At 40.5% G+C, this 27,032-nt stretch overlaps 1 protein-coding gene across 9 annotated transcripts in view; it reads left to right on the plus strand.

Annotated features, from left to right (window-relative positions):
* Window positions 1-27,032, plus strand: part of LOC143207543 (opioid-binding protein/cell adhesion molecule) — a 374,124-nt gene that overhangs the window by 249,512 nt on the left and 97,580 nt on the right. For all 9 annotated transcript variants that reach the window (XM_076421174.1, XM_076421165.1, XM_076421166.1 and 6 more), the window contains one exon: window positions 3,656-3,833. In XM_076421174.1, the coding sequence (XP_076277289.1) occupies window positions 3,656-3,833 (178 nt within the window). The remainder of the gene's footprint in view (window positions 1-3,655; window positions 3,834-27,032) is intronic.

Consider the following 27,032-nt stretch of genomic DNA (forward strand, 5'->3'; position numbering starts at 1 on the left):
TTTTGACAGCAAGTTGAAGGAAGTTAAAGCACCGTTTTATTCGGCGATTCGGTATAGCCGTTCGAGTTATCTCTTTACATTTACAGCAATCGCCTGTGGTTGATCGGAATCGATTACCGGCCGGACAAACTGTCTTGCGGCGACCTCGAAGATCGCTGTAGACATTCCGGTCCCATCGAAGAAATTCGATACCGCAAAGTGCCCGTATTTATCTGTCGCCGGCGCGGCGTGGCGCGGCGTGGCGCGCGTCGGAAATATGTTCGCGGGTGAAATAGAACCTCTTCATTGTCCCCCAGAAGTCGTTCACTCCCGATTTGCGGCGATAACGTTTTCCGTCGTGGTCCGCGAATGACAGGAGGTGAAATTCGCCGTGGAGTAGGGGCCTCTGCGAACTCTGCAGTCGCATCTAAGCCGATTTCCCTGTGAACTTTCGGTTTTAGTTTGCTCCAGATCGGGTCACTTTGTGTACTTCGAATCTGAGGAACGGGTTATATATTTCTCTTTGACTCCGCGAATCTGATGGCTTGGGCGTGGCCGATGGAAATTGTGCCGATTGTCGTTCTGTTTGCCCCGAACTGTATGCAGAACTATTATACAGTTTCTATACTGTCACGGCTTACGAGACATTGCTCACTGTTTAAAGGAATACCCGGCGAACTACGTTTCTACAGAGCTACCTCATTCGGGGGCACCAAATTACACGTTTTACTGTTGCAATGGTCTTTCCTCGTGGATGATGTTTTAGCCTATTGCTCCGGTTTACTTCTTCAACATATTATCATATGTATTCTTGCAATTAGACTGTGGATCTTTATATGAAAAGTAAAAATATCCTGCAATGACTGCAACAGAAAGGAGCTGCTATCCTAACATAGAGAAAATATATCAGAAAATATTTGAGAAGAAATATCGTAGAAAATATTTATTGTAAGTAGAAATATATGCAATTATGACTTCAGGCCGGGTTTTCACGATTTTGGAGTGCGCGTCCGAACGCCTAAGGGTCTCTTTATATTCGCCAGAACAAGCCAACGGACGGAACCTTGCTACCCTGGTTTTGTATCCAGTATTTTTCAAATTTCTTCAATTTTCCAATATTTCTTTTCGAGACTGTCGGTCCATCTAGCTCGAGCGTGTTGACGGTTCCCTGCTGTGCGTGGCACAAAGAAAAAAAAACCGGTGTTGCGCCAGACGTCTGGCTGGCTGATATAAAGAGTCCTTAATTCGTTCATCCATATTCGCGTCACGGTGCGAACGAACTTGCCTCGGCAAAAACCAAGGCTCGATAGAGCTTCCGGGGAAGTGTCGTTTAATCGACGAAGTTTAAAACTGATGGGAGACAGCGCCTAAACGAGAGGTGATACTTCACGGCCGCTATACGAGGGTAATTAAGCAAGACGGCCGACCTGGGTCCAGGGAACCGCAACAGATGCTGGAACACTGCCGATTTGGTATTCGTGTTTGATGAGGACGGGTACGGCTGCACGGGAGCGGCGCGGCGCGGCGCATCCATACGTTTCACGGGAGAAGAAATGCACAGCTCTTCCCGTCGTTTGCATCCATCTTCGTGAAACAGCCGAAACTCATTGTTCCAGCGACGCGGCGCGGAGTGGTGGTGGTTCTCGCGACGACGACGTCGAGCACCGTGCAAGATTTTTTCGCGGTTCATTTGCAGCGTGCGGCTCGACGCTGAGAAATTTCAGCAATTCCTCTCGCGGTTAGCAGTTCCCGGGCACGTTTCTTATGCGGGACCCGAAGCGAACCGATAACCGGGGAAACAACTTATTTCCCGGAGAAGTTGCCGCGGCAACGTGAAAGTATTCGGTTGCCGCGCGAGTTGTCTGCCACTTCGTCCGTATAAATGATCTATGGCCAAGTTACTTCATTCAAATTCAACTGCTGCTAGGCGTACACAGAGTTTCAGCCAGGCTTCGGGAATACGGAAGTTGCTTCCTCTCGCCGTTTTGTAGATTACGTCGGGTCCGTGGAAAAATACGCCCACGGTCTACGCTAATCCGGTTGTATTGGCTCAAAAAACATAGGGTCATTCCATGCCAAATCGATCACTTTTCGCAGGCATCATCGTCGATTTTGTTCTAAATTAAATATATTGTAGTCCATGTGGAATTAGGGGAGGGGGGGGGGGGGGGTTTGAGTCATCGTTTTGCCGGTCTCGAATTTTTTTAGAAATGGCAGGCCTTCAAAGTTGTCAATTCTTGCCCATTTAGGCGAAAATGGGCCTCGTTTACGAATTTTTATCTCGGGAACTGTTCGTCCGATTGACCTACATTTTTTTTTGTTTTATTCGGAAAGGATTCGGCTATTACAAAATAATTTTTTCAATCACGAAATCAATTTTATAATGTCAAAAAATTTAAACAAATTCTTTTTTCACGTCTTTTTCGATGAGGGGCCGGAGTGATTTAAATTTCGAAAAAGATATGGTTATATTCCTTGAAGTTTCCCCTTTAAAATGAGCCCTAAAGAAGTGCGCCTAAAGAAGTTTTTTTACTTAAAAAATAACACGATAATTATTTGCTTTCGAGGAGTTCCTATCTGGACTTTGGCGTATATTGTTAAGAACATTCCCCTCAAAAACATCCCAGAGGTTCTGGCGCGCTATCGTTCGATATTCCTTGCAACATTAGTAATTATTTAAAGTAGGACACTCCCCGAGTGAATATTCTGGACTTGTGTGTGTGTGTTAAGAATGGGAACAGATTGTTTTGGCTACAATGACTCCCATTAACATTCGAACACTCTTTAAAACAGAATGGCTTTTTTAAAGTTGGACCAAACTACTTTAGCTTTTCGGGAAGTTAGAAAGATAAATGTAGCAGATACCGTGTAACAGAAAGTTTGTAACCATTGCAATTGATCTGAATCGTGGAGAAAATGCTAAAGGCAGCTTTTTGGCAATTTCCTTATCTGAACTCGTAATGAAAATATGGAAAGTACGTTGTAAATGATGTGTGGATTCCAAATTAATTCAAATAATTTCTCATTTCCTCTTTTATTCGATCAAACAATTATTCCCCTAATTATTTCCGAAATTACAACATTACATTGTCATCATCTGCTCCTGTGAAGACATTTTCTTTTGTAACAATACATACTATATATGTACCACAATACAAATGTCTTCCCGATGAACTGTTTGGAACCGTATGATTTTTTTCTACTCTCAATAATAATTTGATCACAATGGTGAAAAAAATGTATGATATGAGGGAGGGGAGTTCGAGTATTTTCGTTTTTTTTTTTTTGGTTAATCTGACTAACTTAATTAATAACCGAGAAAAAAATGATACAGTTAAGGGTATTTACCCTCATATCATCCGTACAGGAAGGGTTGGCGACTTAAAATTTTAGGGAGTTATCTTTCAACCTAAAACCATTGTTTTCCACACAATATCAATAAAAATTGTGAGTGGGGCCGCTGGACCCAATTTGTGCGTTCAGAGGCACAACAGAGAGCTACGACGAATGGAGTATGGATAAGAAAACGTTGCGTCCAGACGCGCAAAGGAGATCCCACCTTTAGGGGAAATTCCCGTAAACAGGATCAGTAACGCGCGGGGGATTCGACGGCGATTTTTCCGAAGTGAAAACCGCAAAAGCGACCTAACCAATCGGGGATCGATGTCTGTTTCAGTGCCGAAGGTGGAGATCGTGGACGAGCATGGTGCCACGGCCGGTGACAAATTTTACAAAGCGGGCAGCACGATAGAGTTGAAGTGTGTGGTCAGCAATATACCGCAGCCCACCGGATACGTTACGTGGCGGCATGGATCTCGAAAGCTGAATTACGACACTATTCGCGGAGGAATCAGGTGAGCCCCCCTCCGAACATAGGATTTAATGGCACTGAAATTGATTTCACTGTGCGCCGAGCACAGTTATCATTTCACTGGAAATTGGTGTTATTATCGAGAAACGAGATTGAAGTTATAGCGTCGGTAGAATCTAATTTCATTCGGGGCCCGTTCGAATCTGTAAGGGTGCAGTTTCATTAAAAAGGGGTGTTAACTTAACAACGGAAGTCATCATCGGGTACACGTTTACCGGAGCTCGCGGGCGTCCTGTGTATTCATTCAGATCGCTGCATTATTGAAATCATACGCCTGTCGTCGGTTCTAGCGAAGATTTAAAAAGAGCTGATGTATTTGCAGGATGTACACTACTGTGCAAATGATAGAAGCACCCGGCCATATTTAATAGAAACGCGTAAAAAATCAAATAAGGACACAGTAAGTTTTGAAAAAGGATTCCGCTGTTTAATTGAATAGTTCTGAGAATACAGTAAAGTTGCGATATTTCTCCGCGACCTTCTACCCAGAATTTATCCGGTGCCTACCCACTCCAGTGCCGGCCAACGCCGCGCCGCGCCGCAGAGCGGCGATGATTGATCTCGGCTCGGGTATATCGGTGTGAACCGCTACTAATCCAATTACAAAACTTCTTTATTTTCCATTATTTTTTCACGGGACTTTCACCAACTTGTTTCTGGCATTTTTTTGATTAAAATAAATCCAAACACGATATAATTTCAACTGTATTTAGTGGTTTAATTGACGATGAAAGTTTCGGGGGCGAAGAAGGACATCGTATGGGAAAGAAAGAGCGGTTCGCTGTTCTTCGTTGCGTTTGAAACTTTCATCGTCAATTAAACCACTAAATACAGTTGAAATTATATCGCGTTTGGTGTCATTTTAATCAGAAAAATGCCAGGAATAAGTTGGTGAAAGTTTCATAAGAAAAATAATGGAAAATAAAGAAGTTTTGCAATTGGATTAGTAGTGGTGCCGTACTGTTCAAAATGTTTGTACAATGATGGACAATGTCTGGACAAGAAATATTGTTTACAGTCTTATCTATGAGCAAACTATACATTTCACGAATCTGAGATAAACAATTTACTCACGGTGACATTTTTTATCGCACGTGAAAAATGTCTGGTGATCTTTTTCAAGAATAACGTTTTAATTGATATACCGACACAAGCATAGAAAAAAATTGTGTTTGCGAAACGTTACTGTTAAAAATCGGACATCACAATATGCAACAACCCAACGCGCTTAAAAGGGGACTACACTGAAGGGGATACAACTTGGATGAAGATTGAAATATCAAATTTTGTTTATGTGCGTTTCCGAGTGTTTTTTTTTTTAAAGAGAGTTGTATTTCATTGTTCAGTGGACGAGGACACGTATCAAAACGAATTGCGCATTTCGATTCCACTCGATGGGATGGAATGTTTCGATCCTTTCCGACCGGTCGGCTGTTTTTTTTAAAATCAGAATCTACTGGTATTACACGGTACAACATTTGACTGCACGGCCCATGCTCGAGTATGGTTTGCGGCCACTCTAGTAATTTCGTTGGCCGGCGGTCGATAGTTTATGCAGGCTGCATGGGGATTCTAATTGCTCCGATAAAGAATGGAACGTTCGCTGAATTTTGAAAGGCTTTCATTAAAGTTCTCTGAACTGGCACCAGTCGCCCCGGCGTGTGTGACCTAATTGGTTATAGATATGACGGAATTCATGAATTTTAAATAGCGTCGTTCGGTTAGCGCAGCTCCCGGCTTTGGTCGCCTTTCGATCAACGAAGACTCGTCGATAAAACGATTTGCGGTCATCGGCCGTTAATGCGTTCACTGTGATTTCGCGACGTGGTTTTCTTCTCGTTGCTTCAAAATTACAACGGAACGAGCACCGAGGTCGATCGTTAAGAAACCTCCCGAAGGTCATTCCGCGTACACGAATCTCCTATAGTCGGTCATTAAAACATTCGATTACTCATTTTACATAATAGTGCAGGGGCGACGAACTTCTCCTCCGGGAGCAAGAGGAACCCCCACTATACCAATGCGACAGTTCTCCCACTATGGAACAGAATAGCCCTCCCGCTTCCTCTACCTGACCCGTGTGCCAGCTTGATGGACATGATACCCCCTTTTTTTAAGTTTAAGCACTGTTAGGAAACATGCATTTACGCACTAACATCCCCGTCAAGATGACGGTCGGAGGGAAAGTGTGGGGCTCGACACGGCACTCTTGAATGTACCGGGCGCATACTCACTAAAAAAAAACGGATAAACGGATTAAAATTACAGCTGATTTTCCGAAGACAATGTTTGTATAAGTTGGAACACCCCAAAAATTTTCTGAAAAATATGCGTTAAAATGAGAAGCCAAACGCCTTATATTCAATCATTGTCATCGAATTAAAAATGGTACAAAATTTGTTGATGTTATAACATTAACCAATATTAAGCAGCGCGCATAAGAAATTGGGTTAATCATGTTACAAAATAGATAGTTAGATGGTTAGAATCATTTTTTGGAAGGAAACAAAGCTAGTTGGTCGACATTCTTTTATAAATGATTTACTGGTTCTCGGCATCAGCATTATCCGGAATGAGCAGATTCGTGATACTCGTGGGAGCAGACAAGTGTGTAAAGAAACATAGAAATGCATTGCCTGCACATGTTTTAGGAGCGACAAAACTGACGCACAACACATAGTAGGGAAATTCCTCTCGAACGATGTTAAGACGCGCTTTTGATTAAAATAATAACGGGAGTTTAAACTTTGTTGTTTGGAAATTCACGCCGAAAATATCGTTTAGAGGTACTTCTACCGTTGAACGTGCCGGTGATATTGCCATTATACTCTTCGACGATGGTCATACGAGCCTCATTAATATCTTGCAGGTATTAGGGTGTCGACGTTAATGAAATGCTCTAGCAATAACGTCAAACAACTGATGAGAAGCGTATATGTAAGGCAGGTTGTCGAGAACAATAAAGTTCGCTTAGTCAGGTTTCTATAGGGAACAAAATACAGGGTGTCCCAAAATGTATTTGAAAGAGGTGATTGCCGTGATCGTTTACAATAACCTTTTCCTGTGCGAAAATGTTCTCCGCAGCTTCGTTGAGAAGTTATTAACGAAAAGCGCGGACCAATCAGAGCGCCCCGCTACGGCGCGGCGAACGGATTGCAGCTCGGCCAATGCCAGCGCTACACTCTGCTGCAGCCTCGCTCCGATTGGTCCTCGTTTTTCGTTAATAACTCCTTTACGAAGCCGCGGAGAACATTTTCGCAAAGGAAAAAGTTACTTCAAATGAAGTAGCTTTGTCATTTGTCATTTGTCATTTGTCATTTGTCATTTGTCATTTTTGTAAGGTGAAACATTGTAATCTATTTTAGTGCTTGGTAGGTTTAGTTTAGTGTTAAAATTAAAGTTTGCAAAAGACTCGATAACTGTTAGTATCCAATAGTTCGAACATTGCTATTTGTTTGAGATCATTAGCGTGGCACAAACATAAAATATTTAATTAGATTTCATGATTGCGTGAACTTCTCAAGAAGAAATAAATTCTAGCTCTATCCCGTCGCGTGATTCCATCTTGACACCTTTTTTCCCATTCATTTGTAGTCAGATAGTGAAGCGGATGCTATTCACGCCAGACACGTACCTAGCTTCGAACCGATAAATTCAGACAGATATAGGAAATACGGAAGAGACGAAGGCAAACAAGTTCAGTGGGAATTATTTATGATTAGATGAGTGGCATTCAATCAATAGAGTCGAGGTGGAAAGAAACAGGAATTGTACGCTGTCAATTAAGTGAAGTAAACATCGTGTACTGTCACAAAAACGACATTAGATTAATGGACAGTAAGCCGCAACTGGAAACGTATTAATTTGAGACGAAACAAGCGACATTTACACGGAGGAAAATTACACTATATTCCGAGTTTCTCATTTATACATATGTGACCCCAGGATATATTGTAAAGTTGCAAAAAGTAGGTTCAGTGCTAAAGGGAACACCTTGTATGTATGAAACGTATACGTACATATGTATACATATTATATAATAAAGCAATTACGGTCAAATTAATTTATAGCGAGATAAGTGAAATGACTGCTACTATAGTCAGTTAAATTCCACGACGCGTGTCTACAGCCGGACACGACGAACAAATCGGTTGAGTCAATAATTAAAACACGAAATGCGGACAACGAATTGTCAAACGGAAATACGTTATTAATAATTATTAAATTACTGACACTTGTTGAAATATTAATGCCCCATTATCGTCTGATTTTCAAATTGCATATTCGTTACGATGAAATAATTTGCAAGTTGCGTCATTTATTTCAGATTACATGTGACGACAATGAAAATTTATGGTTTTTTTTAATGTTAGCATTCGCGATTGTTTCTCGGCACGAATAATCAGAAATATATGATAATAATACGAATTGAAGAGGAATACTGTTATAATTTATATTTGTTTTTCCCGCATTGTCACTTGTTCTTATTATATTATACACCGTTTCAATTAAAATACTGCTGCATGCTGACATAAAATAATAATTTTATAATTTGAGCACACATTCGATGAATATATATATTTGTGAGTTTTACTTAATTATGCATATATAGTTCGATTGCACCGATAAATTTTGTATATGTATCATGTTTTCATTACTTTGTTCACAACTCCGTTTCATAGAAGTCCTCCGTGTCATGTTACTTACTAATTACGTCAGTAAACCCTATAAAAAAACCAAATAGTTTAGTTTTATACGCGTTCATGATACCAAGCTGTGTGTGTTTCCGAAAGTGGATCAATAAGTTTCAAATGTTTAAGGATGTTCTGAAGGTATATAAAAACGCAACAAAATTTTTGAAAATTTGACATGATCTAATTCTTACTAAATTAATGCAATTACCAAAGTTTGGGTTCGATCCACTGCACCGTTTAAGAATTATAGCAACTTAAAGTTTGCACATTTTAACACGTCTTCTTATGGAGAATTCATAAAATTCCACTTCAAACCCTATTTAAACCTTGAAAAAACGCAGCTAGAAACTCCAAAAAAGAAATACAATCAAAAACAAAAAAATATACTCATGAATGGCTTTCATTGCCAATATATTGATGGATTTCGAATTTCTTGTACTTTTGTCTCCCATTGTACCTCCAGAACATCCTTAAGCTCCGTTTAATCTTGTCAGATACAACAAATTAAACGGTATTTATAGTGTATGTAAACAAGAATCTATACAGTTCTCGGAGTACTTACCTTCTATTTTTTTTTTTTGCTTGTTCGGTATTTATACGTGGTCTAGTCAAAGAATCAGGAAAATGGTTTTCGCTCGTGGTAGGTTTGGGGTACGATATACCAGATGCATGTTACCCAACTGGTATGCCATGAAATAAAAGACACCAAAAAGGTACGGTTTGTACAGACGACAATTTGTGACCGTTGCTGAAATGATTCCCCGCTATGAAACGCTCGTTCCTATTTCCGCTGTTGCAAATGTACGCTCGCTTCGTGTCTACCTGTCGGAACCCGATTCAATTAATGCTAAAGGAAATATCACTAAAATTGGTTTTATTGATAATGGCGTTCATTGCACAAACGTTATAATAATAATTATTATTATTATTAACAGTGTCAATTTATACAGTCAACTTTTTCGACCTTTGCAATGCAGAGGAAACATAGCTGTGAAAAAGGGTCTAATAGGATAAGCATGGTCCAGCGGAAGACAACTTTTTTTTGAAAATGTTCTCCACGGCTTCGTTAAGGAGTTATTAATGAAAAACACGGACCAATCAGAGCACCGGTATAGCGGACGAATTCCGGCTTGGCCAATACCAACACCAACACCACGCTCAGCGGGACCTGTCGCTGATTGGGAATGCGTCCACTGTAGCAGTGCTCTGATTGGTCATTGTTCTCTCATTAATAGCTCTTTAACAAATCCGCGGAGAACATTTTCGCAAAGGAAAAAGTTTTGTGAAATGATCTCAGGAATTATCCCTTTGAAGGAGTTATACAATATTTTCAGACACCCCCTATAGTCCTGTTTCACGGCCAGTCTTGTTCAGAGAACAATGGCTCAGCCGAAATCTCTGTGAAGTGGGATCAATGCGTCCTTCGGCATCGTCGAACGCGAATTTCGTTTAGTACCGGCACGGGAAAAATCAGTGGGAACCGTGATAATGAATGCGCCATGTCCTCCCGCTCCCCCTACACACCCTCTCGACCATCCGCGCAACCCCACCCCCCTCCCTTGCGAGAAAGGGAATTCTGTCAGGCGAGCTGTTGAAAATTTAATCATCCCCGAAAGCGCTCGATTATTGTGCCGCGACACGTGACGCAGGAGCTTGTTCGCTATTCACGGTTGTCGTCGAAGAGAAAGAGAGACAGTGAGGGGCACGCGGGCGAGGGGCCAGGGGGGCCAGGGGGGCCAGGGGGGCCTTGAATAAAACATACGGCGTTTCCAATAAATTCGTGAAAAAGGGACGCGATTCAAGTCCGATTTTCGACTATCCAACACGTACCAGCGGCAGCGGCAGCGCGGGCTCAGCTATAGACCGTAGGTTGCATGGTAATGCTTATCAGGGGGTGTGCTTGCGGGGATGAACAGATTTCGTTACCGTCGAAACACATTCCGACGATTTCCACCGTTAAATGCCGTTTAATTTCTCTCGATCTGATCGTACACTCCCGGACAAAACGCGCGGATTGTAACACGGGTGCTATCTGTCATTTCTCGAACAGTAGGGACTGTACAGACTGTACTATTACTGCTATCGCAGTACTTTATGGCACTTTTGATTTAAACGGCAAATATTAAGAATATAAATAAACCGTTTTTATTGTATTTCAAGGGGGGGGGGGTGTAAAATGGTGTCGTTGATTTGACCTTGGATAGTCGTTTGAAAATCACGTGAAGGTTATCTTCAATTTCTTAAATAGAACTCCCTATAAATACAGTGTTTTAATTCCGAAAAATATGATTAACCTTCCGAAATAGGGATGCCATCCATGATCGTGCCATTGACCCTTTATCGGCCATTCCTAAAAGGGTAAAGTTTCGCGAACTGGAGATACTCCTCGAGCGAGGAGAGACGGTCGTTATAGAAGGCGCGATGCGGCGGCGCGGTGCAACAATTTATCCGGACCATTCTATTACGCTTTGATTGGCCCCGAGAGCCATTTTACCGAGATCGTTTAACCGGGGGCGTCAAACGCACCGTTGTAAATAAATGACGTTCGATCGAGCCATCCTGGTATCCCAATCGCTCGTTCGGCTCTCCTATTACGGGCTTCGGGCCTTCACCCGGGGCCGATAACGTCGTTCAGATTAGGGGCAGCCGATTTTCGGCCCTCCGCCGCGCCGCGCCGCACCATCCGCCACGCGATCAAACTTAATCCGGGCAATCCAAGGCATTCGCGCCACGGTTTCTAGAACTGAAACAGCCGCTTAATTATTCAGTTATATAACAAGCAACTTTAAACAAGCTCCGCGCCGTTGCACAGTGACCAGAATTTCAAAAAGCTAGACAGAATTCATGGTCTCTGTTAATTAATTATAAGGGACTGTCGTAAAGATTGGGACACGTTTTGTTTTTAGCTATAAAACTTCATAGGATGAGAATTACGTAAAAAAAAATATATTTTTTGTTTTTGTAATGAACAATTTTCTCTACACTCTTGCTAAATTAATTAATATCTCATACAAAAATGATAAGAATTCAGTGCAGCCATCTATTTTATAAATTCATTGGTTTTAATCTAAATTTGTCAATTTGTTCAAATAGTTTGAATAATTGGATCACCCATTTTAATATTCTCGGTGGTAAACGATGGTAAAGCCTCTTTATAGAGTTTTGACGACTTCATGAATTGATAAAATCATTTCGGACGTTCAGGCCGCATTAATTATGCAGTTGTGCAAATCGACAAAGATTGGGGAGTAGTGGGAGTGTCTCGAACTCTCCATCGATAAAGTTAGGAACTAGCATAACGCGATTACGGAGTCCGCTATGAGCTGCATTACTCCGGAGCACCCTCTCTTCGGTGTACACGGTTCGCCACCTTTCTCTCTATTACTCTTCACCTTGGGCCCCGAGGAAGTTGGTCAAGTCCGTGAGTGCATGCCCCGAGCATGCGCCACGGTACGAGCTAACACAATCATGACCGCAACCGCAGTATTACGTAGTTCCACGATTTATATAATTAGCAGACTCGCCCAGAATTATCGAAACGTTTCTCGCGAAAAATAGTATACACACTAGCGGATCGTTTGCATTTATGAGACAAACTAATGATGGATACAGAAGGCTATAGAAAATATCGTACACCGAAAATACTTTTACTACTTCCACTTCATAAACAAACTTTGCCGGAACGCTTCAGACTAAATCTAGGTGCACGGTAGTGCACCAGCCAAGTTCCTCGCACTACCTCCTTTTACACGAAACAACTTAGCCGTTTTTAGATGCTTATAACTCGGCACTGGAGGCAGATGGAGAGATGTAATTTCGTACACTTGTTAAATGCTATCATGTCTCAATATTGACAAAACATTAATCTTCCAACATTAGTAGGTTCCGAGATATAGGACCTCAAAAATCGCTAAATTTGTCACTGACTGACTGACAGATCATCAAAACCTTTTAGGTACTTCCCATTGACCTACAAGCTTGAAATTTGGTACATAGGTCCACCATATCAAACAGTCAAAGGAATAATTCTGAAAAAGATCTCACAATTTTTTACGGCCATAGGAACTTGGCTCCTGTTTACAGGATGTTTTTCTTGGGCTTCTGTAACTTGAGACTGACGAGAATATTCCATTTCATAAGCATTTACGATAAATGTCTTGTTTTTCATCAATTTTAAAGTTCACGACCTTGAATAACCTTGAACGGCTATATCGTTGAAATGGTCTCGAAAAGGGCTACAATCGTAGGAGTTCAAAAATATGTGGTTCCATTTAAAAAAACTAAGTTGATCTTCCAATATCATAAGCACCTCCGCTTGAAAAAAAGTTTTACGTAGACTACGTAATGGGCCCCTAGAAACAGTAGAAACCAAACAGCACTTGTCTGAAACGTTTCCTTCCATCTCAAAACATGTAGAAGTTATTCAGGTGGCTTAACTTAGGTGACTCACCCTGTATACAGAATAAAATCTAGTTTCCTTAGAGGGGGGGGGGGGAATGAGTGCGCCACTGGTATCTATTATCTCGTATTATCAAAGTTACAAAGCCAGAACCGAAGCAGCTGTTTCTAACCTTAGAGGTTACCTAATACGAGGCGCATCCATACCCTGCAGCTTTCTGATTTCGCATCAGGTCTGTCTGCACGCTAACCAACCTCCGTGCATCTCCTCAATTTGGCATCGAATTCGTCCACGATTCTCCACTAACATCTCTACAGTTCCTCGAATTCGAGCTCGTCTGTGATTCTCTTTTCTAAGAGCTCCCCGATTCCGCATCGGGTTCGCTTACAAAATTTCACAAGTCCCGTCAGCTCCCTGACTCCGCATCATGTTCGTTCGTGCATCCACTACCCAATTGACTACCGTTTCGCCTTATAAACACACCACGTGGCCACTTACGCTGCTCGCGGCTCTGGTTTATCAGTAGACTGCGGACTTTTATGCAAAATAAAATGAAATAATTGCAAGATACAGGAGATACACAGACATTCATTTCATTTTCTGGATGAGTTGAAAAGAAAACGATAATATTTTAGACTTTTAATGCTTTTAATAGTTTGAACTTGGTCCACTAATTTCTGTCGCAACTGCACGAATGAGCAGTGTGTTCATACTGAACACTCTCGTGTCCTCTCTGCTAATAATTAGTAAAAGAGCCGTGGTTTCATTTCATTCCGGATAACAGTAACCTCAGTAATTCTGTGAATATTTACAAGACAAATATTTTCAGAACATCCACAAATAAGGGATGCAAGTTCCTTGAAACTCGACTGAGAGACAGAAGGATATCGATTTTAGGAAGTTTCTCTAACGCCTTTGAACTGGAAGGATCGTAGTGGTTTAATTATATTTTACGGCGTCACTTCGGCAATTTTGTTCAGCAGACTGTCCAGTGCAGTAAACGCATAAAATCCATTTGTGCGGTCAAGAATCGATACGGAATTCCGTTGGAAATTAACGGGGTAGCCTTTCCTCCTCTTTTCGAAAACCGGCAGCTCGGCGTCTGATTGCTATTAGTTCTGTCCTGGTGGTTTCACTGTTCACGGGGCGGGGGGGAGGGGGGGGGGCAATGTTCGCGATAACGATATGGAATTCCGTTGGAATCTGTGTGAAATTGATATCGGTATTCCTCGTCCGTTCCGTAGCTCGTGAAAGCGCATCGGTTCGTTCGTGACGAGTAAGCCCAATCATTTCTTCGACCATCGACATGTGAAATTGTTCGATTGGCCGCGCGTGTATTGCCGATATAGATAGTACGTCGACACACCGCACCGGATCGGCGCGGCGCGTGGCGTGGCCCTTTTCGTATTATTGGCCGACGATAGCCGGTTGATCCATTACTCGGCAAATCAATTAGGACGCAGGCACGATCTGCGTCGTAACGTGGGAAAAAAAGAGTGGCGAAAACAAAGCATTTAATCGGATTTTGTTTTATCGGCTGCACGCACCGAGGCCAGCCTAGCAAATATTTCACGGGAAACAACGGGAAGCCCTGCAGCCCATTTTTTTTTTCATCCATACACGCGTGCATGCAGGGGACACATGCATCCCGATGGTGGATGGGCCGCGGGATTCTTTATTTGAAAAATTCTATACCACCGGTGTGTGCCTCGGCTCTTTTTTTACTCTCTTGTGTTGCGTGTCGGGAAAACCGACGAAATTGTCGGCGATATTAGCGGCTCGCCTGATAATCGTTGATAATTTTTTTTTTATCGCGGCTCCAGTTCAATCGCGGGAAAATTCGGTTATCGATTCCGCATGCATTTCGAGCGGGAGATTTGCGAGCCATTTTTTTCCGCGCGAGCGCCAAGAACTCCCTTTCAAATTCTTTTTTATGGAGTGGCAATGATATTTAATTGGATGCGTTTATTCGGCTTCGTGGTTAGGCATGCGCGGATTTATCGTTTCCAATCAAAATAGGTTTCAAAATTTTGAATAGTGATATCATTTTTTTAATAGACATTTTTCTATGCACACTTTTGAGTGAGTACCTTTTGATAGGTACGTTTTAATAGGCTCCATTTGAAACATATGGACCGCAGAACCTTTGAAAGGTCCTTGTTTCATAAATTATTTGACAAATTACGATATTGTGAATAGTTGATAGTCAACCATTTGAAAGTTGTACTATTTAATAATAACTATTACAAATTTCCTTCATCCATAACTGGTATGAGTGATCGAAATGAACTTCTCTCATTGATAAATGTTATGAGCGATCGAAATAAATTTATTTAATCGAATAACTGTTATGATCGATCGAAATGCATTTCTCTCATCGATAACTGCTTTGAGCAATCGAAACAGTTTTTCTTCATCGATAACAGTTATCGAGGTGGATCCAATTTTTCTGACACTAATAACTATTACTTCTAACCAAAGAGTATAAAGGTGAGTATAAATATAGATAAAGAGTATAAAGAGTATAGAGGTGAAAAGAAATTCGATCATCGATAACTGTCATGAGCGATCGAAATTTTATTTCTAAATGAATATATAAATGAATTTCTTGCAACGATAACATTTACCAACAAGAGAACAAATTTTCGGTTACTTATAAGCCTTATTTGTAACCAATACGACTATAGTCGATGAAATACTTGTTATTCTATGACTTTTCTTCTTTTCGGTTATAACAGTTATGGTCCCTGTTTCTGACACAAATATCTCGTGAAGTATTAACACTTCGATGATTTTGTGTTATTACTTTTATGCGTAGTATCGATTTGTTAAACAAAAAATATTGGGTTGCATTAAAGACTAAAGTGCACTCGCACCTGGCGGGTGCATCGGTGCATCCTCATGAAAAATAAAATCATACGAAGGTAGGGAGTATTACGATATTTTTTTCCTACATTATTGATTTCTATTTTTACTTAAAAAAGAGTAGTAACTTGTCCAAGTTCCCAGAATCACCCGGTATATTCATTAGCGTCTTTCTCATAAATATAGTATTACCATTAATCACTGTGAAGCACACCATTGCAATTAAAATGCATCAGCTGCTCCCGTAGGAATTACTAATAATTCAAAATGTAAATGTAATAATGAAATTGAAAATATTAATTATATTGTTGGCAGTATCGTCTTTGTAATTCACAGACCGCAAAAGTAATTAGTCATCCGCTGAAGCGTAAAATTCATTTATCAGCAATTCTAGAAAATTTACCATATCCTGAATGATTATAATTTAATTCTGTGTTGTTGTGTTTTTTTTCGTACTACTTCTACCTTTAGAATTTGTTTAACGCTGTTGTCATAATATTTTTTTATAATTTCTCGAAAATGTCATATATTTCAAAGAACAATTATTTCAATATACCTCCAAGAAACCACTGATGTAAAATCAAAATTGAGTTTATATTTGTTCACAGCTAACAGCACAATTTTTCCAGAGAAAATGTACCGTATTTTGAAAGTTTAAAAGAAAAAGATTTTCTATTTAGTTTTACATTACAGTCTGTCATTGTGTAGACGATTTTGTCCATTTTTGTGTCGCTATCCTGAAAAATCTAAAAATAGGATTGAAAAAATTGGCTCGTTTTTTACACACTTTGATCGAATAACAAGAGCGCCTTTGATATCATGCGTAGAGACAACGCTGTTTTGATAGAACGAACAAGTGCATACAAATTTCCAACGACATTCTGCGTCAAACGTTCTCACTTCCCTTTGACGCACAGATTTCTCACGCTCCTAAAATAATCAAACTTCCTTTCGAGCCACGGCAACGAGATAATTCCACGCTCCAGCGGTTTCATTTCTCTAATGTTAAATTGAAACGTACAACGTCAAAAAGTAATTGTACGACATCACATGGTTTAATTAGCCTGAACGAAAGGAATAAGTGAAATCTGATTGCAGCAATTTTTCTGTCTTCCCTTTCGATATAAAAGGTTGATTAAATTAATAAAATTTAAAATATTGAATTTGTATTTTTATAAATCTATATCATCGCCGGCAGAGGAGTGGATAGGCACTGGATGAATTCTGGATGTATCTCGAAAAACATCAATATCTCGAAGTTATATGGTTCCGAAAAGGACACAAAGTTTTTATTCATTCGACCTTGAAATGGCCCCTATGAACTTTGAATTCTTAAATCGGAGAACCCATATTTTTCATTGTATATTATTATTACTCGAGGCGTTTCCGAAACACCACATGCACGTAAGTGTGGCATAAGCCATAAGCGGTTTCCGGGATATGAACTCTCAAAGTTGACGGGCCAAAATGGGACGCCCAGAGTTTGCTAAATATTCTACGAGCCTCGGGTAAGCTAACGTGATTCTTGGATCGCATCACTTCGGTCATGGCCGGATTTCTAATTCCTCCATTAGAGAAGCGCGAAATGAAGCACGGAGTTGAAGTAAATTATCGGCGCAAAGGCGCGGTGGCCTCTAAGTCGAAAGTTTTCATGGTTCGCGAACTTTTGCGATACTTGCTCTGGCGGACTTCTTTACGACTTCCGGCAACGGGTTGCCGTCTACGCGCCGGCCGGGATTCTGTTACGAAACAAAGACAACTGTGGGAATTTGTCGCGCGTAAGTGGTGTCTGCACCGGAACTTGCCCCGGACCCAACTTTTCGGAGTTCACTGCCTTGGACGAGAACGCGTTGTTGGCTAAACATAACACAGCGGATACTACCGGGAAAAGTGTAACGCGTAAATAATAAAATCCAGAGACGAGCTCGGCTTATGGGCTTTTCATCGAGCCTCCTGTTCCCATTCGTGCCACCGATAAGATAGATGTCCCCTCTACGTATACAAGCCATGTAGTGGTGCAGCTTTTCTTTTTAAATAAGTCTTTTCAATATAAAACATAAATAACCTAAGAATGATAGTTGAAAATGTACACTTGTAGCTTATGAATAGACTGCGGATCTTTATGCAAAATCAAAATTGTTTGCATTGATTGCAAGACACACGAGCGAAATAAACATTTCTTTCTTCGTTTAATTATCTAATTAAACTGAAACCAATGCGCTGATATCTTTAAATCTTTTTAATATGCCCTCTGCTATAAATGGTGTTTACCCATTTTTGTCATATAAGCATAAAACTCGCGGTCTACTTATGAATAAGAAAATATCTTTAACTTTATCAATTTGAAATTTTATGATAAATAAAGTCAACTTGCAGTAACCATGTTCCCTCCATTGGCATAACTCTCCTAACTATTGGCATGCTCGCGTCTCCTCTATATGAGCCATCATAAAAATAATTTTCATAGAGTCTTAAATAATAATCATAGAGTAGTTACATGAACTTTATAACTCAAAGTAAAAGTAAATTAAATTTTATCTAGTTCATTTTTTAGTAAAAATTTGTTTTCTTTTGTTGTATTTTTTATCCGTTTTTCTTCTTCTAAGAGCCGTTTCCTAACTTTTTCTTCGGCAATTGCTTTCTTTTTGTCTTCAACTTTCTTTTTTAATGACAGCCACTCTTCAGTTCTTTTTCTCTTCCTCAGTTTCAACCAGGTTTTTTAATTTTTCTTTTTCTTAATATTTACGAAATTGTTTATTTTGTAATGCACCGGGTGATTCACGAGAAACAGGCCACCTAACGAAGAGAAAAGAGATTTTAAGAGAAAAGTTGCCTCCTTTAACAGTACAACTTTTCTCTCTATAACATTTTCTTCTATCATCAAGCCTTACGGAGTTATAATGTTAATATTATAGATTGTATCTTAAATAACATTTTAATCAATTTATACATAATTAAATAAGGAAGTTTATGGACAGGTGTTCATAACCTCGTTGTCATGGACAATGGGTATGCCTCGTATCAGTCACGTGATCGACCCGTGACGGAAGCGTAGTAGGGGAAGGTAGAGTATAGAGTATACCAACATTCGCGTTAATGAAAATGCGAAACAATTGCCGCGGTCTAAGGCGTAATAATAACGTCAGCTGCTAACTAAGAAAGTTGCGCGAACGAAGCCAAATTTCACAGCGCCTAACAGCCCAAACAAGTTTCGGAATTCGCCGCAACGGAAACAAGTATGTTTTAATGAGTTACATTCAAATCACCGACCTCGTTTTGACCAACAAATTTTCTCAAAAATCTCTTGTAATTTTCTTGCGCGAACAGTCGAATTACGTGTATCGACTGTTACTAACTACTTTGCAGAAAATTAAACATTTCTCCCGACCTACAATAATCCCACTCTATATGATTTTTTAAATTTTATGATCATATGTGAAATTGATGTAATACCTCATACAATAGTTAAATGTTTAGTAATTGATTAGATGCCAACATATTTCATGAAGAACATGGTACAGCAATTTTTAGTGGTGACTCTGAGTCACACTTATAAAGGTCACTGGTTGTGAGGTTAAGTGTGATCCCATTTAGCTCGGGTACCTAGTAGACATTTTCAAAGACGTTCGCGCACGCGATAAACCCATGAACGACCATTACCAGGTTACGAGATATGTATATCTTTCGCAGTTCGTCCGACGTAAGAGGTCGCGAAACTGCCATTTGTCCAGCAGCTTCGGTATCGCTTTGAATGTCTGAATCTCGTTACACGTCGTAATTCCTGTACGATGACGCGTGTGACGCGTGGAAACGTCGGAATGAAACAAGCAGTGGGCGTCGACGGTTGCTCGATATCCTGTTCATGCGAAACAATCTACGCTATCGATTTTGGCTGACCGTGTTTCCCAGTGTTCGGGCCGGTACTGCCGGTAGTGCGAGATAGACGAGCAGCCCGGCCAGAGGAACAGAGAGAAATTACGTAGCCGGGTAACACGTACGCGGGACTGTAGGGCTGGCCGCGTAAAATCGGATAAATCCATTTTAATGGATTCGAGATATGTGTACTCTGGACGGGCCCGGGGTTGTGTATCTTCGCCACAAATTAAAGCCCGGCGCCTGGGACCGCGCGAGAACCCCCGGTCGGGGCCGCGCATTCGCTTTCGCGCGAATGTCGCGGTACGTGACGACTTAAATCAAGTTGGCCGAGCTCTGTGAAATTTGTGAACTGCGGATTATAGTGTTACCCCGTGTCGCTGATATAAGGGACGCGCCGGTTGTTTTTGTATCGGACTGAAAGAGATCCTGATGAACGAGCACCAGCGCCAGGGGGTGGAGAACCAGGCCGACCGAGCTCTCCCGCGCGCCATTTTTATAGACGGTCGAGTGGTTGACAAAGCTGTTTGTTTGTTTGTTTGCAAAGTCCCTCGGTTGGGAATTCCGGCGGCTTGATATACGCGCGCGGTATATTCGGGCCCGGGGTAATGCGGAGGAATCGGATCACCGAAATTTCTGATCTGAATGAAGATCAACGAGATCGGAACTCGCGCGACACCAAGTTTCTGATTTTAGGACGCAGAGACTGTTACACGGTAGTTCTTGTAAACGGTTTATTTCGCTGTATTTGAAGTTACAAGGGTTCGTTTTCTCTATTTTTCGTTTCATAAGGTCGATGTCCCCCCTTTAACTCATTTAGTGGCGCAGTTTTTTTTTTTAAATAAGTTTTTTTCGATATAAAACATGAAGAAATAAATAAACTAAGAACGAAATTTAAAAAAGTATACTTGTAGCTTATAAATTAAAAAAATATCTTTAACTTTATATTAATTTATATGATGTCCCCTCTATTGGCGTAGCTGTCCTACCTACTGGCATGCTGACGTCCCATCATATGAGCCATCATACAAATAAAGTAAATGTAAGAATCTTTTTTATAATCTATGATTATGAAGATATGAGAATGAGATTGACAATTTTGTTTGCCTCGCCATGCCAACGAGAATACATTCTGCGTTCAATTGTAAAAATTTATTCCGCGTAAAACGTTTATTCTGACGTATTTTAATCTCATTGCCCTAGAGTCCTTACGGAAATATCTACGACTGTATTTTTGGTAGTACTCTCTAACCGCCCACTATTCGCATATAGGTATGAATGATTTCAGACTGTTCGAAAAGACGTCGCAGGATTCAAGGTTTATGGGACCGTCGCGAATTACAGGCGCATTTTCAATACCGACGATACCGCGGCCAGCCACGCAGAACGATTCAAAAATATTTTCTACGACCGAACGCTTTGGCACTGGTCCAATGTAATTAGCAGTATTTTCGCGCGAAGTGGCTTCCGAGGGTATCGCAAATATCCCCCCGTTTTCTCTGATTTTGGCACGAGGGTGGACCCGGCTGTTTTTTCACTTGCTTCGTTCGACGACCCCCCGGGCCGCGCGTCGTCGCGCCGCGGATTATTAAAAGTCGGTATACATATTTATTATTTGCTCCCGGATTCCCCTTCTCTTGGACCCCTCTAGACCCGGCAAGAGTCACTCTCTAGAGTTTCAGGCAATTACTGTCTCGTATGAATTCCGAAAGGCTTGGAATTACTCCAGATACAGTTTACTCGAGTTTCACGGCGATTTTGCGTTTCTGCCGAATTACGTAACCGACGCATGATTCAATGGCGTCTGGCTGATCCCGTTCACAGTCGATTTGCTGGTTTTCGTCACGCCCGCAAGTGCCCACTGCAAAAGGCCATTGCGCTTTCAAAGGAGTTTTACATTTCATCGAGACAAAATCGATTTTTTTTGTTCGCTCACTTTGAACCCTTTGTACTCGCGCTGTTGGGTTGACCACAAAGTCTGCGTGTTTCTTTCTAGTCTGTTCGTGGTATTGTTTGCGGGAACAAATATCGAAATAAAATAAACACACTGTAAGCACGTTTGCTCGAAAAAACCATTGAACCTTTCGCATTGGCATTTTGCATACATGTTTATTAGTATTTTAAAACTAAAAATAATCTAAATCACACGAGTTATATATATTTGTATAAAAGAGTTTTGTGGTGGACGACAGTTGCCAGGGTTCTGGTCTTTCGCGTGACTCCTTTTCGCCAGCGGTTATCGACCGCTGTCACAAAAATGTGTCATTTTGTCATTTCGATCTGGGTCTGACTGTACTTCATTTCAGGGGACCAAAGATTTTCAACTTTTCCAAATACAATTCTGTAGCTTTCTGCGAGAACATGCCGAAAATCCAAGTTTCGACTGTAGGAATTCACTGGTTCAGAAGTCACGCGTATGCAAAGTTCAGTGATTTTAAGCGTTCGCGACTGGTAAGGGCGCCGCCATGTTGATATGTACTCAGCGTCGCACGTTGCCTTCTCGGAGCCGCTAGATAGCACACAAGCACACACGTGATGTCGATATAACGTAAATTTGCAACAAATGTGGGCGGGTTGATAAATGACTTCATGTTTACAAAACGTTCAGAGTCCTCGCAACTTTGTTTCGAATATTCCGTGGCAGTTTATGTAATGAGAAACAAATGAGTTGAACTGATCACTGGGCTATTATCGGAGTTTCGAAACCGGGATGAATGATGTATACGTTTTCGATGGGGAGGAGTTATTTTTCACCATTGGGAAGCTTCATCGCACTCTACGATCAGTCACTGAAACAATACCGATCAACTTAAGTGAAACATTATCGACGCCGCCGCCGGTACCGGCAGGATGTATTTGTCCGTGATGAATTCGTCTTTCCAGCAGAGAATAGCATTGGCGGTAAGACAAGGAACAGTGATGTTCTTTGCAGAGTCAAGGGCTGTCCAGCAAATGGGACAGCAAACTTGGAAAATTCAATGACTCTTTAAGCTTCGATTTTCTTTCGACTAAACCGGCGGACGAACTTTCTATTGAAATTTTGAATCCCTCCGACGCGACGTTCGCCGATAGACGAGGACGGAACTTGTTACGGGCGAGTAGACCGAACAAAATCGATTATATTATGGAAAATTATTATTCTCGCGCAAAGTCAAATCGCTCAGGTCACCTGAAAAGACGGTCTCGCCGAAGATAAACTTGATCGCGCTTGAATACATTCCGTTTTAAATTAAGCTATGCAGGTACATAGTTGTTCCACTGAAAATTTAATATGGAAGAAAGTAGTCTCGACGTCGCAGATTATAAAACTCCTCTGGTATTCGATTTAATCGTCTCGCAGTACTCGATGTATGCACGTTACGAGAACTATGTTGAGGGTGCCTATGTTACAGGGTGTTCCAAAAAAAAAGTCGGTCCACTCGAATACAATCATTCCATAAAATAATTATGATTTTTCAGGTCAGTTCTGCTCGTATCTTACACAAATAAAAAGTTGATTATTATTGGATATTAAGATAATGTGCACAAAATGTAAAGAAAAAAATTCGAAGAACAACATGATTTCAAGCACACCATATTTTGCCTCCATATTGCCTCAAGAAACGCTGACAATCATTCCGAGGTATGAAAGCTGTAAATAGTAAAAAAATTTGGAGATTGTCAACGTGCAATGTCCACGGCAAGTGTACGTAGAAAAGGCACACGATCTTTTGTGTGCTGGTATAAAGTCGATCGCTTAATATGCGTCATATTTCTCGACGGTTGTACGGAATAAAATCAATAAAGCTGTGAATTAATACCTGCCATCTTCCTATTCAGTCTCGAATTCTCGGCGTCAAGTTTTCATTCATCGACAGTGAAAAGTGGAGGAATTTGGCGCGCAATGCGGAAAATCACGGAGGAAAAACGGTGTTACCGTCGAAATGAGAGAGCCCGTAAGTCATCTGACACTGTTATTTGTCGAAAGTGTGTCACTGCATTTCGTGTAATTCGAGTCGAAAATGGATCCGGATGAAGCCCAGAACAGTACAGCGAAAAATGAACATGTATCAGAATGTAGTCAGTGTTATTTAAAAATAATGTTTGATAAACGTTATTGTTCTCTACTACACGTAAATAGTATAGTAAAAATACTTTGATGCAATGGCAACGTTCATTCACTGTTTCGTCGCGTTGACGTAGAAGCAAATATTTGAACAAACCCATAGCACAATACATTTTTTCATATCAAACTATTCAAGAGGTGTCCATTTTTTTCCGAGAATTCAGCGAAGATGCATTTTTAAACATTTTATCTATACAGTTTGGCAGATACATTAACACCATGCAACTTTCAACTTTTTTAAAAATATCATTTCGTTGTTCTTGAGATATTTGACGAAAAAGGAAAAATTTTTTCAAGGGCTGATTTCATAAAAACAATTCCTGACAATGACATTTCTTTTTTTAACAATAGGTACATAGGGATCCTTAAACTTTTTAAAGATTGTTTATTTCGATCTCTTGTTCAAAATGGCGCGGATTCTAATATAGAACAACCCAAACTTAGTTCGATGAAGGAGATAAGTAAATTCAAAAACTGAGGGATCGACAACCAAGAATATCTAAAGTTAGGTAGTCTAAAACTGGGGGTTCAGAAATCAGGGATTTCGAAGTCGGGAGATCCGAAATCTGGAAGAACTTGTAATCAGGGTAGTTCATAGGAAGGGTTCCAAATCGAGGGGATCTAAATTCAAGATATTTATATCAGAGGATCAGAAATCTAGAAAATCAAAAGTCGGAAGTGTACAGTAGTCATAATAGATTATTATTTTAGTCCATTCCAATTTGTAAAATAGGTGATCGTGTTTTAATGCCTGTATAATATGTGAATAGTGGTTGCTATTATGATACTTCACACGAGAGGTATAATATCAAAATAGGCTGTGTTTAGTTTAAACCATTTTGAGATAGTTAATGGATTTCATTTTCTGAATATTGAAACAAAAAATTTAAACATACTAGTAACAATATATGATACTAATTGAAGTTGTTGTAACATGACCAATAACATGACCAGGTTTATTACTAACCACCGGACATAATAATCAAGCGAGTTCTGATTATAATTACTAGCAGGGCAGCAGGAGTCAAATAAAAATTCATTTCATCCCTTAATCCATTTTTTTACGTTGGAAACGTCATAACAATATTCACAGACTTTTCCTAATCGCAGTCTAACCAAAACGCTTTAATGCAACTACAATATTCAAAATTTGATTATATTCATTTCATCTTTAGTTGTTCAGATGATGTTTCTTACAACACTTTGAAAAAGGGCACATACGTCAAAATTTCATTTAAGAAAGAATTAATATCAAAGTTTTCGTCATAGTATTATTTAGTAAAATGCAAAACGACTAAAATTCAGTTTGATCACAGTTACATGAAACTTCCTCGATACGTATTCAAAGCAGAAGTTAAAATTTGTTATTGATATATGCTTTGATTTGTAATAATCAGAAAATTGGTTCATGCCCATAGATTGGTCCTTTCCATAGATCGGGTGAAACCGACGAAACAATTTTGTGTTTATTTAAATATAAAACTGTGCACACTTTTGCCATCGATGGCCTCAATCATTTGATAAACAGAGAAAGGTTACAGTGCACCCCGCTCGTTTTATCACTCGTAACCGATCGGTAGAAAAACAAATGCATCCCTTTACAGCATTGAACAAATATTGTATTCCTGCACCGTGTTGTTTGTATGCTTTGTTTGCCTTCAGTTAAAATGAATTTTCACTGTTTGTGTTTTTCAATTACGGGGAACTACTATGTAGCACGGTGAAACAATGGATCACTGTTGCGTAGGTCGTCAATATTTATCTTTGACTGTTGACGTTTTTCTGTTTAGGTGCCCCTCCTTTAATGAGCTCGTTGCCATGTTACTCAATTTAGATGAACAAATCATGTAATCGTGTTGGCTGATTATGAATTGCCCAATTACAGTGACTCACATAATTGTTCGTACTTGTAGGCGGACAACATGTAGGCATACAATAGACTTAAGTTTTCTCTTTTTTCGGGATATTACGATCTACAAAAAAATTCTAGTCATTGAAACCTTAAAATAAATCGTAGGGCAAGGGGTTAATGCTCATCTTTTCGTAATCAATTACAAAAGTAAACAGAAAATAATTGACTACTGCCCCTCTCTGATACCTGTTGTATCATCTGCTAAAATTGTAGATGCGTCCTTCAGAAATTAAAGATGGCACACGTGTGCTATGATTGGGAGTGTACGATGGACCCGGTCCTTTCTTTTTTTATAGAAAAATGGCTAACAACAGAACGCAAAGTTACGTTTACATCGCATCTGCAGTTTACGTTCTCGGTCGCATCGCCGATAAATATTCAATGCAGGATGTCGAAGTTCGAAGCATTACGACGGCTCGTTGCGTAGATGCGCGTGATTTACTCCCGCCTCGGTGAGATTTGAATTTTACGAGTAACCCTATAACTTTTCAACGAGATGGCAATCCTGCGAATGCGTCCCCCGAGTCTCAGGTAACGCAGCCGTGAGCAACTTGCTGTGAAGCGCGTTCGGATTCCTGCGGCAACGGGGAACACTCGTTCGCAACGCGCCGTGCCGTGCCGTGCCGTGATTCTGGAAGGTGTAAAAAAATTTACAAGCTCTCTGTCCCGGCTATCACCGCTCCCCTTCTTCGTATCCTGGTTTACAAGAATGACGACGGATCAATCTTCAGTTTATCGTTGCTTGAGCCAGCCAGATATGGCGCGAAAGATATTCTTCAATATCCAATGGCAGAATATCGCGGAGAAAAACAGTTTCCACATACTTGTCCAAGCCAATGGAATATATGCTTGTCCATTTACACGAAGCTTAAACGTATCTACATTTACATGAAATATCATACATATTGCCGCCCTGTGTAATGTAAATATAAAAGAAATGTAAAAATAAAGAACATCTACGAGATAAATGCTTGCGCTGCCACCTAGCGGAGCAGCTCGGTAAACACCAATACGATGGCGGCGCCCTCATCTGACAAAAACACTTGAAATCGCTCAACTTTACACGCGTATAACTTTCGAACGATTCAGCTCCTAACATTAAAACGTGGACGTTCGGCATTTTCTCGTCAAAATTTATAGGATTGTATAAAAAAAGTGCAAAATTTTTTGCTCCAGAACGTCAAGTTTATCCGTTAATTTTTACTGCTTATTTAAATACCCTATGTCTCGCAGTTCTGTCGCGGGTTGAGCTTGGATATTCGTCCAGGGATAGCGTTAATTTCTTGCGATCACGTCTGATTTGCTTTATCTCTGCTGGGGCCGATGATCAGAAG

Source organism: Lasioglossum baleicum, chromosome 3, assembly GCF_051020765.1.
Source record: "Lasioglossum baleicum chromosome 3, iyLasBale1, whole genome shotgun sequence".
NCBI lineage: Eukaryota > Metazoa > Arthropoda > Insecta > Hymenoptera > Halictidae > Lasioglossum > Lasioglossum baleicum.